The 13,460-nt window shown below is 37.1% G+C and overlaps 2 protein-coding genes across 2 annotated transcripts; one reads left to right on the forward strand and one right to left on the reverse strand.

Annotated features, from left to right (window-relative positions):
- Window positions 1-1,048: 1,048 nt before the first annotated feature.
- On the forward strand, window positions 1,049-5,250 carry LOC141250126 (uncharacterized). The gene is given in 13 exon segments (XM_073669871.1): window positions 1,049-1,302; window positions 1,392-1,616; window positions 1,697-1,760; window positions 2,419-2,758; window positions 2,833-3,128; window positions 3,217-3,297; window positions 3,376-3,482; window positions 3,794-4,010; window positions 4,102-4,110; window positions 4,112-4,291; window positions 4,608-4,683; window positions 4,747-5,041; window positions 5,136-5,250. Coding segments are annotated over 13 exon segments (2,259 nt in total).
- A 1,026-nt stretch (window positions 5,251-6,276) lies between these two features.
- On the reverse strand, window positions 6,277-10,935 carry LOC141250127 (uncharacterized). Its single transcript, XM_073669872.1, is given in 17 exon segments — window positions 6,277-6,340; window positions 7,162-7,497; window positions 7,568-7,685; window positions 7,688-7,802; window positions 8,368-8,417; window positions 8,420-8,492; window positions 8,572-8,680; window positions 8,760-8,778; window positions 8,781-8,972; window positions 8,975-9,056; window positions 9,298-9,433; window positions 9,659-9,765; window positions 9,855-10,082; window positions 10,324-10,405; window positions 10,521-10,551; window positions 10,752-10,810; window positions 10,898-10,935. Coding segments are annotated over 17 exon segments (1,839 nt in total).
- Window positions 10,936-13,460: the final 2,525 nt, after the last annotated feature.

Here is a 13,460-nt window from a genome sequence, read left to right on the forward strand (position 1 = left end):
TCACGGAAAAATTAGTCATCACCGGATTAACGCTCTACACTATAAATAAGAGAAAGTTTCGTGTAAAAAATCACCTTACGGTGTGAAATGGGAATAGACTTTAACTACAAACTTTAATATCTTTTCTTTAATTTAAAGTAATTATATTTGACCCTAAACTATTATACTAAAATTATTATAGCTATTTTCAAATCTAATATAACGGTTTTAAACAATAATAATTTATATATAATACGTTAAGTTTATATATGTAATAATTTTTAGAGGGCTGATCGGGTGCGGACTAATTTTTCAGTGCGGACCAGTATAGTGCACCAGTATATTACTCTATAGTGCACCAGTGCACTACTACAAAGTACATCAGTGTACTACCATAGAGTGCACCTGATAGTGCACTACACTATTAGGGGTGCACCTTAGTACACCGACGGGTGGACCCTTAGTACACTGAGAAGTGCACCAGTGCACTACTGGGGAAGTGCACCTTAGTATACCGAGAAGTGCACCAGTAGTGTACAGGTGGAAGCGATGGTGCCTCAGTAGTGTACAGGTGCACGCTACAGTAGTGCACTATCAAGTGCACTTTACAGTCGTGCACTATCAAGTGCACTTTACAGTCGTGCACTGGTGCACTTTCTAGTAGTGCACTGGTGCACTATCAGTAATATCCTGATGTACTGTAATAGTCCGCAGCAGTAAAATTAGTCCGCACCGAAAACGTCCTCATAATTTCTATTTATATTTCACACCATAAAATAAAAAAATATAAAATATATGCTTGTAATTGATCTTAATCGCTATCATTTGTAAAACTAAAATTATATCGAAAATCAACCGTTTGGTAACCGTTATTGGCGGCATTTCCCGGTGCCAGACAACGCGAACAACAGAATGGCCATCGTCTTTCACACAACAAAACCCCATTTTATCAGATGCGATTCGCTACAGGATCCCTCTCAAGATTAATGCTCAAGTCTGATGATTATATATTCTTCCTAACGCCGATCGACTCCCATGTATTGGACAACAGATCAATCTTCCACCAAAAATGCAGGGGAGCGTCAGATCGAGCGGCGCCGCTTCCTCTACCTCTGACGAGGAAGAGGAGTATACAACGGAGGCGCGGCCGGCGGATCCATGGTGGAAGCGATGGTGCCTGGCGTTGCTCACCAGAGATCAATCAGTCGGATTGTTCGAGTTAACTCGATTTAGAAGCTCCACGCGAAGTAGGACTAGGAGTTCTTCGGCGAGAAACAGATCCAATCGACGCTTGAACAAGCTCGTTATCCATCCCGATAGCTGGTAATTAAGACTGAATTCAAACTCTGTTTTACAAAGATATGGTTGATCGAGCAGTCCTATTAATTAGCTGCATTCTTATACTAATGAAGGAGATACACGGCGTGGAAGCAGTTCATACTGGTATGGGCAGTGTACTCGTCGTTCTTCACGCCGATGGAGTTCGGATTCTTCAGGGGATTGCCGGAAAACCTCTTCTTCCTTGACATCGCCGGCCAGATTGCGTTCCTTATCGACATCGTTATCTCGTTCTTCCTTGCCTACCGCGATTCCTCCTCTTACCGAGTGGTTTATGAACGTCGTCGTATCGGACTTAGGTTTTCTCTCGAACTCTCATCGTTCAGTCATGTTTTCATACCTCACAATTGTCCGCTTCTGTTATTCGAATCAAAATTAGGTATTTGAAGTCACGATTCGTGGTTGATCTTCTTGGTTGCCTTCCTTGGGACGCTATTTATAAGGTATATGCATTTTTGCAGTTTTTGTCATGTCTATGTAGATTATATACCGTTTGTTCATAAGAGAGTCTAGTGAAAATTTTAATTCAGAAACTGAGTCAATATTTACCTAATAATAAACCTTCCTATAGCAGAAAGTTGTAAAAGGTGGAGTAACGTGACTAGACAAAGCCAAATCATTCTTGACCGACCATAAAAATAATGAAATTTTGCAACAAACTTTCAACTTAAACCCGAACCATCCCTATTAAGATGAGAATGTGAGAATACATGAATTTATACATAAGTGTGCGTATATTATATAAATGCATAAACTTAACAAGTGTATGCGCATAATAAGTGCAAATTCATGCATATATAAACCATAGCATAAATATCATAAGTGCAGACTCCCATATTCATGTAATTGTCATGGATTTTGCGACTATGCACTTATACATAAGTGACATCCGTGTACATACATGCAATAAACATCAGTACATCACACATATGTAAACGCTAATTATATACTTCTATGTAAATGAAATTCGTGTAAATACAAAAAACATCACATAAATGTAAATGCATATTGATTTCTAACATACTCAAAAGCTTGTTCCATCTCTTACAATACGTTCCAAATCCCAGTTTGTAACTGACATACTCAAAATCTTTGGAAAAGGCGTGCGGAAGAAATGAAGGAGTAAGATACATGCTATGGATCAGGCTAAGTCGAGCTTGCAGGATAACAGAGTTTTTTGAGAGAATGGAGAAAGACATTCGAATCAATTACCTCTTCACCAGAATAGTGAAGCTGTTTGTCGTGGAGGTATACTGCACACACACAGCTGCCTGTATCTTCTATTACTTAGCCACCACTTTACCCGCTTCACAAGAGGGCTATACATGGATTGGTAGCTTGAAGATGGGGGAATACACATACTCAAATTTCAGAGAGATTGATCTTTCGAAACGTTACATTACCTCTTTGTACTTCGCCGTTGTTACCATGGCCACCGTTGGTAATTAAGACTGCTTAAATATCTGTACACATATTTGAGTTTTTCTTGTCTGATCATAGTGTTTGTTAATGCAGGTTATGGAGATATACACGCGGTTAATGTCAGAGAAATGATATTCATCATGATTTACGTGTCATTTGACATGATATTGGGGGCTTATTTGTTGGGTAACATGGCTGCATTGATAGTGAAGGGGTCTAGAACTGAGAGGTTTAGGGACAAAACTTCTGATTTGATTAACTACATTAATAAACACAAACTTGGAAGCAGTTTGAGAAATCAGATTAAGCATCACTTGTGGCTGCAGTATGAGAGTAGCTATGCTAAAGACGCTGTTCTTCAGGATCTTCCTATATCCATTCGTGCAAAGGTACGCTTCATATGTAACTTTGTTGATGTAAAATTATACTTATGGATCTTGAAAATTTTGCATGCATTTGTTTTATTGGTTGATATAGGTATCACAAAAGCTGTATGAGCCTCACATTAGAAAGATTGCTCTTTTCAAGGGTTGTTCACATGGTTTTATCAAAGAAATTGTAAGTATTGAAACCATGATTCAGTAATATTGAGAAGTTTGATTTTAAAATGGTTTTGCACTTCAATTGGATCAACAGGCCACAAAAGTCCATGAAGAAGATTTTCTTCCTGGTGAGGTGATTGTTGAACAAGGAAGCATTGTCAATCAGATCTACTTCATTTGTCATGGTAAAGTGGGTGAGTTAATTACATACATATTATCTTAGGGCTCGTTTGGTATCGATATCTAGATATAAGGTATGGGTATGAAGATATCGGGTATAAGGGATATACTTGATATACTCATTTCTTGAGAGATATCAAAAATACACTCTATATAGCAAACACATTATTCCCATACCAAATAACATATATAAATTGGATATTGATATACTAATTATAGCAAACACATATATGATCTAACTTATGTCTTATACCCATACCTTATATTTAGATATCAACCAACTGAAAATTTGTTCATACCTTTGAACTCTGGTAAAAACAACAGGAATTGGCTGAAAACTTTTATGATGATGAAGTTGGAGAATCAAATTCATATCAACAAAACTATACATCTTTGGGAGACATTTCAGTACTCTGCAACATGCCTGAGCCATCAACGGTTCAAGTTCGTGAACTATGTCGACTTCTGAGGGTTGACAAACGACCCTTTATGGAGATGCTGGACACATTTTTCACTGATGGCAGAATTCTGCTCAACAATTTCTTGGAGGTTAATTTAAAGCATATTACAGAATATGCTCTAAGTAGCTTATTTAGAGCATATTACAGAATCTAATGAATAGTTTACTGTTAATGATCAGGGTAAAGATTGCGAGTATCCGGAATAGGCTCATGGATTCTGAGATCACATTGCAGATCAGAAAATACGAATCGGATTCGGCTACAAGGCTTAACAGTGCAACTTATGATGGAGATCTTTGTAGGTTGAAGCATTTAGTGAAAGCTGGAGTTGATCCGAAAAAACCAGATTATGATGGAAGAACACCATTGGTAAATTACTAGTACATCTGTATAACATATTTTTAGTCAACCTCTATGTTACATATTTTTAATAGGATTAAGATCAATTAAAAGCATTTCTTACACTGTGAAATGCAAACATACTTATGTGTGAACCCAACGTACTAATATGTGAACCTAGAGCGATTACTGTTTTTGAAAAAACGTCTGCAATAATTCTAGTACATCAGTTTAGATTCACAGATAAGTACTTCTAGGTTCACGTATAAGATAGTAAAATTCACAGTTAAAGTCTGTTTGCATTTCACACTGTAAGATATCATTTTTAATGTATGATTTTGGTTAGCATATGGCTGCTTCTAAAGGACACAAGGAGATTGCACTCTTTCTTCTCCAACAAGGCGCGCCAGTCAATATTCTTGGTAAATTGATCATTACCTCAAATCATCCTTTAGTTAATCTAACCAACATTTCGGGTTATTCAGATAATTTTGGGCGGACTCCATTGCTTGAGGCCATCAAGAAGGGACATGATGAGGTGGCATCTCTGCTTGTGGACGGTGGCGCCAAATTGACATTGGATGATGCTGGAGATTGCCTGTGTAAAGCTGTTGCAGACAAGGATTCTGAGTTCTTGAGAAGAGTATTCAAGTTAGGAATTAATCCGAATGCGAAAAGCTACGATCTTAGAACGCCTCTTCACATAGCTGCTTCACTAGGTTTATACTCCATTGCTGAGATGCTTTTAGAAGCTGGAGCTAGCGTCTTCTCTAAGGACAGGTACAATTCTAGCAGAGCTACTGTTATCTGTGACACTTAAAGACTTTCCTTGATCGATTTTGTTCAGAAATTAACCATCTATGAGTTTTTGCAGGTGGGGAAATACTCCATTAGATGATGCTACTGCTGGCGGTGATAGGAATTTGATCAAGCTAATGCAAACCTACTCTAATAGTAGTCATGAAATACAAAGTAGAAACAGTCCATAAATGCTGTCATAGTTTCAATTCTTATGTCAAAACGTGGCTTCAACTGAGCTACTTGCCACTAGCAATATTGTCAGGACAAACCTGTCATTATTCACAATATATGCTGTGTAGCCTATAAAAAAACCAATAAACAAAGGGACTGTCTATATGTACTTCTTTTTTTCATATGCATTCCTTTTTGCACTCCTAAATGAGAAGTGCAAGATTTGCACTTCGAAGTTAGACATGTAAGGGCATTATGGGGATGAAAATTTGGCACGCCAAAACAAGGGTGCAAGATTCGACACTGGTAAACAAGCACGCCCAAATTGGGCATGCACTTATCTCCCGGGACAGCACTTGCACGTCCCATCTGGACGTGCAAAGGCATGTACTCTTTATTATGTTGGAATTTCTCCTTTCGACTGTACCCCTAGCATGCTCCATTTGAGCGTGCAATACATGCACTCCCAACTTGAGTATGCAAAATGGAGTACATTTAGACAAAATAAAGAGTACATTTCCTAAACAATTGCAGCTTACTATAATGCATTTGAGTGAAAACATAAGCAATATATGAAAATGTGAACATGATAAAAAAAAAAATAGGAGAAACGAGTACAAATAGGCAAAGGCGAGGTAATCAGAACAAAAAACACTTGATTACGAAAGATTACAGCTTCACATTTCACAACGTAATTAGCAATTATCAATGAATAGTTCTCTGATGTTACAAATAACCAAAACTACATAAACGAAATGAGAAAAACTCTCTTTTTTTCACCACTCATTTTTGCTATAACAGTATTATTCACTTGACGATTTTGTCAAGACATCTACTAAGCAAAATGTGAACATATATCAATTCCTTCCGAGCTTTGTCAGCAACTATGAGGAACTATGCACACCAAACAATTGAAATTGGACGTCAGAAACGACGCGTTTTGGCTGTGTAACAATAAGCAACTCACCTTATATAATACTGCCAACAGTGACAAACCCTCCATAGACTAATGAACATCAGAAAATAAGTGTTGTAAGAAATTCTTATTCTTCTTCGGGTAGCTGAAACTCCAGATCCAGCTTTCTTTTTAAATGCGTTCTGTCAGCACTGCAAAAGAAACAAAAGTGTATTTTTAATCAAAAACATGAAACCTACAGATTGCATTAAGAAAAAAGTATTCACAGTTCAGAATGTAATAGGAATGAGACATTTACAAAGGATGAAAGACAGAACTTAGATGTATACTGCAAATCTGATCAATCAACAAACAAGAGAAAGAAATCAATTGATGATGCCATATATCATTTCATAGAATTTTTTTTCCAATTTACATGAAGCCAAACTAAAAAACCTTTAGAGATATCCATGCAAGCAAACTGTAACTACCTGAACTACCCTTCCTTAAATAATAAAGAATTCGAGGGAGCTTGCATAATCAAATATAATTATTAAATCTACAATTTAAACTAGGGAAGTTTCCAGTAAAAACATATCTTACGGTATGAAATGCAAACAGAATTTAAGTATGAACTTTACTACCTTATATGTGAACCTAGAATAGTAATTCATGAACCTAATACAGCAGTTTTGAACCACAGTGATCGCTCTACAATCACGTATTAGTATGCTAGGTCCACGTGTAAGATTATAATGTTCACAGATAAAGTCCATTAGCATTTCGCACCCTAAGATATGTTTTTACTTGATCCTAATCCATTTAAAATAGAACGAATCTCACATGGTTAGAACAATTAGAACTATCAGGGATGAAAAAGATTAGTGGGAGATGAATAATACTCAAACACACCACCACTTGCACAGCCAGCAGAAAACCAAGCACCAAGGTGAACAGCAAGAAGGTTGATCTTTGAAAACAGAATGAAGTACACCAATCTTTCAAGTAGTTTATGATGAAGATATTTTTTTACCTGTTAATAGTTGGTCTAGGAGGAGGCCTGGATGATCCAAAGGCAGAAAAATCCACCGACATGGGCATTGTGTCATTCCTACTAGAATTCAGACTAGCCATTAGTCTATTTTCATTATTACCATGTCCATCAAACTTGTCAGCATGATGAGAAGAACTTTCTTCATTTCCTTCACCTCGATCTGGCATTATTCTCCTTAGTTTTTTGGGGGGAGAAAATACAATCGGACCATCTTGGGGATTAGATTCCGGAAACTTAGAATTCAAGGTTTCCCCTTTGCGTGATGGTCTGGGTAAGGATGCAGGATATGTAGGTAGAGGTACTGAGGTGAAATACCTAAAAATGTGCAACAAGAAATCAGGTCAAATAGAAAACCAGAATGATAAGAAGAGAAAATAGAAGTTACCTGTGTTCTAACGCCTGTTGTGCAGTAATTCTAGTTTTTGGATCATAATTGAACATCTTTGATAACAAATCTAAAGCGTCATCACTGGCCATTGGGAAAATAGTACGCATTGCTTTGGTTCTGCATATCCGAACTCCACATAATCAGGAAGATAGATCATATCAGGCCATTGAGAAGCCTTTGGTGTCCCAAATTGTGCAAAAATTTTCCCTAACTGATCAATATCGCTTGAACCCTGCATGCCAAGCTTAGACAGTTGGTAAAAAACAGAAAAACTGCAAAACAACAGTGTTAAAGTATTGATAAGGTGAGACAAACTCTACTGGAAATGTAATGAAAAAGCTAGTTAAACTATAATATTGTGCGTATTCAAATTTTTGGTGATTTTCCTAATATCTTCACAAAGTTTACTAGGCAACTTAACTTCTACACTTACATGGATTTTACTACACAAATCCACAAAACACCATCTATTTCGAAAAGCATATCAGAGCTTTTAACATTATATATTTGAAACTACCACCTTCAAAATGTTCAAGCCTGTAAAACATACAGCAGCTAAAATCATATTATCAGCATGACAAAGACAACAATGAAAAGAAAGGCTCTCTTGGACTTGCATGCATAACATGCTCTAAATTCGAGGTAAAGATTAAAACAGAACTCCAATACATAATGGCGACTGTAGCCAATATCAGAGAAGATTTTAAAAATCACATCAACAGTCTCCAAGCGACTGCATTGACATATATACTATTTTTCAAAGTTAAAAGGATAGAGCATTTGCAATAGTTCTTTACCGGTAGAAAAGGTCTACGGAGTAGAAGCTCTGCAAATACACATGCAGCACCCAAACATCAACCGCGGCACCATATTGCTTAGTGCCAAATAACAACTCAGGTGCTCTGTACCATCTAGCAAAAACCTGTCAATGTGAAAACCAAAATATTAGCTAAAAGAAAAAGATAGGCAAGAACTCATATGTAAATTGGGTGAAAGAGTACCTGATGAGTGAATCTCCTGTCAGGACTCCCGAATATACGTGCTAAACCAAAATCTCCTAATTTAAGCTGTCCATCAGCACCTAGCAGCAAGTTGTTTGGCTTCATATCCCTGGCACAAGTAAAACATTGCAAGTATTAAAACTCATTCAAGTAAGGTGTCATATCTTGATTCCTTTGAGAATATGTACCTATGTAAAACCCACTTCTGTGGCAAAAAGCAAGTGCTTTCAGTGTCATTTGAAGGTAAGACTTTATGTCAGCTGGAGAGAGAACAATGTTTTTATCACGGATAACAGCCTCCAGATCACTTTCCATGAACTCAAATACAAGATGTAAATTCCCTTTGTGAGGGAAAGCATCAATCAATTCTATTATATTTGGGTGTTTGAGCTCCTTCAACATTTTATTTCCCTGAGAGCAGTGAAGTTTACACCTTCCTTCTGCTTCCCAAGGCGAATCTTCTTAATTGCCACAGTTTGATTAGTCTACAAAACTCAAGCAACACAATCTATTAGAAGCATACAATCATTAGTGTTACCGATAAAAGAATAGTGGTCAGTCTTTCTTCGAAGTGACAGATGAATCACTATAGCAGCCGATGCCCAATTCTAAATTCTTTCCATCCTGTCACCTTAAACAATCAAATTGTACTCAAAACAGAAAAATTCCAGCATGTCGAAAAATAATTCCAGGTCGTGCAAATTACAGGAGTTAGGGCGAGTTTACCTTGGTATCGATAGCCTTGTAGACAACACCATAGGTACCTTCACCAAGAACCTCACGCTTCAAGTATCGATCGGCCACTATCTTCGTGACCACTTGCTGATTCTCCGCATTACCATAAAATCTAAACTCGCCTCCGCTACAACCGGATTTTCAAAATACGTTAGAAAAGAAAAACCCTAAGTTCTTGTGCTGTTTCCACCTAACCATATACTGTTTTAGGCTTTACCTTACGAAGAAACAAATCAGACTAATTAACTGATGGCGGAATGCCGGCTACGAGCGGACTGGACGGTGTAGCGGCTTCACGGCAGCGGGAGGCGGCGGATTTTTGGACTCAGATACAAATCCGAGGCGGCGTTGCCGGTCACCGGCCACTTGACTCGCGGGAACGGGGAGGGGAGCGATCGCAATTCGGCAACTGAACCCTAAACAAAACACTACCTTAGTGATGGTGCAGTAGATATAAATCTTTCAAAACAAAGAAAAGCTGATACTAAACGGACTAAATTAGAGAAGGCCTGTGCGACCCACCCCCGTATCTCCTCCTGTGTGGTAACGAGAAAGAGAGAAATAAATTCGATCTTGGTCACTGCTGTGAGTAATTCCATGAAATTGAACACAACGTCTAGTATAGCTCCAGGTATTTCTGCTTGTAATAATTTGTAGAAGATATACTTTAGGTCACATTCCACTAGAATCACTGATGTATAAGTTAAGGACGCGCATTCTTTTCTTTGTAGAGATGGCAATCGGTTCATATAATGAATAGGATGAAAGATCAAACTCTAAAATATATAAAATCTGTTATGAATTAAAATTTCTACAATCGAAGAAATTATATCCACCACAACTTTATCTAAATGATTGATGAACAATTGTATGATTGTAGTAGAATATGAAATTTGTGGTAGATATTCTAATGGTGAATTATTCACCTTATTTACCTCCTAATCTTATGGGGATTAGCTTAAGTTTTGTCTCCCCTATTTTGCCTATAAGTAGAGGCATTTCCTAGTGTAAATGTACACCAAAATAAGAGCAAGAATACTCATTTAAAGTTCTTGATCTCTCCCTTTCTCTTTCACAATTTAAAGTTATTTTAGTGGTGCTTTAAGTAAGATTAAGACATCTTGTCTTAATAATCTAAAGTCTTAGATTAAGACACTTTGTCTTACTCGTTTCACAACACGTTATCAGCACGAAGAGTCTCTAACACCGCTTACCAAGAACCGTCAAGGTATAAAATTCTACTTCCTTTATTACATAATCATAATTATACAAGAGTTATTACAAAATTCGATTTGAGAAGTATGCTCTGTAGTTGCCCAAAACTCGGGATCTTCTAAATCAGAAACTCGATTTTCTTCTTCTTAGATCTAGAACGATTTTTACCCAAAATAGAAACATATTATTAGATCTAAACAAAATACAAACAAGATACTAGATTTACTTACCTCTTTTAGCTTCCCATTTCAAGATCTCTTCAAGTACTTTCCTTGATTTCAAAATGGAGCTTTCCAAATCGAAATGATGATAATTAAAACGGTAATCATGATAAGAACAAGGCAAACGAAAAGCTCGGTTAAAAACCGATCGTTACTAGCTCTTAAACGCCGATGAATCTCGTCTGGAATCCATGGAAGTGGTTAAAAGAAAAATGGAAGAAGAGGTTGATAATGGAGGTGAGGAAGAAGAAGATAAGGATGGATTAAAGAAATGGATGAATGGCCGTAAATATAAGGGGATAAAGGTGAATAATAGGTATTAAAGGTTACCGGTAATTTTTACATCGAGTTGATACCTTACTTGCATAATTGTCATCTTTTATATATTTGGCATATACTTAACACAAGGACAAGTTTTGAAACAAAAGACTTCATACATTATACATTCATGCTTACAACGGTGTAGATCTTAATAATCCATTTATCTTACATGCCGACTAAAGAGTAAAGATGGATAATAACATAAGAATTTTACTACTTTGGACTAACGTCCTCGGACCATCTTGCTTCACTCCCACTTACATACAATAATTACCTATAATATGGACTTAAAACTGAGTCCGGAGACGGAGGTGGTGCCGGAGGAGTGTCTGGCAAAGCATGAGGATAGGAAAAATAAGGATGAAAATAATGTGGATGAGTGGTGTAAATGGTGAAAAAGACTGGATAAGGATCGTAACGGATAAGTATAACTGGGTATACTAAAAACGAAGAAGACATGGTTATCTTCCTGCTCTCTTCCCTTCTTCTTTACTTGAGCTCATATATGCTTTATATATTCATTATTTCTGATAAATTACCCTAAACGTCCAAACTCTTAACTATTGTATCTCACCGGGTAATTATGCATGTTTTTTAAAGGCTAGTTATAGGATAACTATTGTGGCTATTATTTTACATGTCAATGGAAATAAATAGTGACTAGATCACGTGCATAATAATTAAGGACATACATTTACGTGTTTTTCTTTGTTATAACGTATTTATAACTTTTGCAGTAAAATAAAATGCAAGTATTACAAGAAGATAATTTAGATTATTCTCACTTATCGGGTCATAAATATCTCGAGTGGAAGGTAGATGCCCTTACCCACCTTAAGGCAAGTGGCCTTGAACTAACAATTGATGAAAAGGCCAACACAACGCCACAAGAGAAAGCAAAGGCTATCGTATTCCTCCGCCACCATATACATGAAAGCCTTAAAACTGAGTATTTATTTGTTGATGATCCCAAAGTATTGTGGGAAAATCTAAATGAAAGTTATGGCCATACAAAGGAGGTTCTCCTCCCACAAGCACAATATGATGGAGCAACTTAAGGTTCCAAAACTATAAGTCCATATCAGATTATAATAGTACTCTATTCAGGATCACATCTCAACTTAAGTTATGTGGTCAAGAAGTAACTGAGTCACAAATGTTGGAGAGGACATTCTTCACCATGCATGCCTCCAGTGTTGTGTTACAACAACAATATAGGGAGAGGAAATTCACAAAATACTCAGACTTGCTGAAAGTTTTATTGGTTGCTGAAAAGAACAGTGAAATCTTAATTAGAAATCATAATATGAGACCTACTGGCTCCACAGAAAATATTTAAATATTCCTGAAGCAAACGCTGTGGACAATGGATTTCCTGAAAGAAACGCCAACCAATATAAGGCACAACGTAATTATGCCCGTGGTCGTGGTCGCGGAGGCCGTGGAGGTTTCCGCGGAGGCTTTCGTGGCCGAGGAGGTTGTGGGCCCGTGGCAGCTATGGCAGAGGTCGTGGCCAAGGATACAACAAAGGTCATGGCAACAACCACGGCTTCAAAGGCACAAAGGGGGATGGAAAGACAAAGGTCCAGACGGTTCAAGCAGGACCCTCCCAAAAATCCACTTGTTATAGATGTGGCATGACTGGTCATTGGTCAAGACTATGTCGTACAGCCCATACTTAGTGAGGTTGTACCAAACTGAGAAGGGAAAAGATAAGGCACTTGAGACAAATTACACTGAGAATGAGAATGCTAAAAATATTAACATGCCAAATATGGATACCCCTGTATTCTTTAACCAAGAAGGAGGTACCAATTTGTCTCTGAACCTTGACGATGATAATGACTACGTCTTTTAAGGATTGAACTAGTCTTGAAGTCTATGCCATGTCTCACAATGTATAATGCTGTATAATATGCATTCCCTTTTTCTTTGTTATCTCATAAAAATCATGTATAATATAAATATTTTTCTTAATCACTTGTATAATATGACTATCCTTGTGTAATATATATGAAGATTTTTTTTAACATTTTACGTATCATTTTTTTTATATAGTGGACATGGAACCCCCTAAAATGAAACTCGATGGGAAGGAGAAATGTCTTCTAGATAGTGCAACAACGCACACCATTCTAAGAAACAAAGATTATTTTACACACCTAAGAGCCTATGAAGGCAATGTCACTACAATCTCGGGTGTGTCTAAGCTCATCGAAGGCTCCGGAAGAGCAATTGTTCTACTTCCATGTGGAACAAAATTAGTGATAAATGATGCATTGTACTCAAGTAAATCTCAAAGAAATTACTGAGTTTCAAGGATGTGCGTCAAAATGGGTTTCATATGAAACCACAAATGAAAATGGAAAAGAATATTTATGCATCATAAGCCATGAA

Source organism: Phyllobates terribilis, unplaced genomic scaffold (genome assembly GCF_046119375.1).
Source record: "Phyllobates terribilis strain yellow unplaced genomic scaffold, ASM4611937v1 Scaffold_5363__1_contigs__length_52259, whole genome shotgun sequence".
NCBI classification, from domain to species: domain Eukaryota; kingdom Metazoa; phylum Chordata; class Amphibia; order Anura; family Dendrobatidae; genus Phyllobates; species Phyllobates terribilis.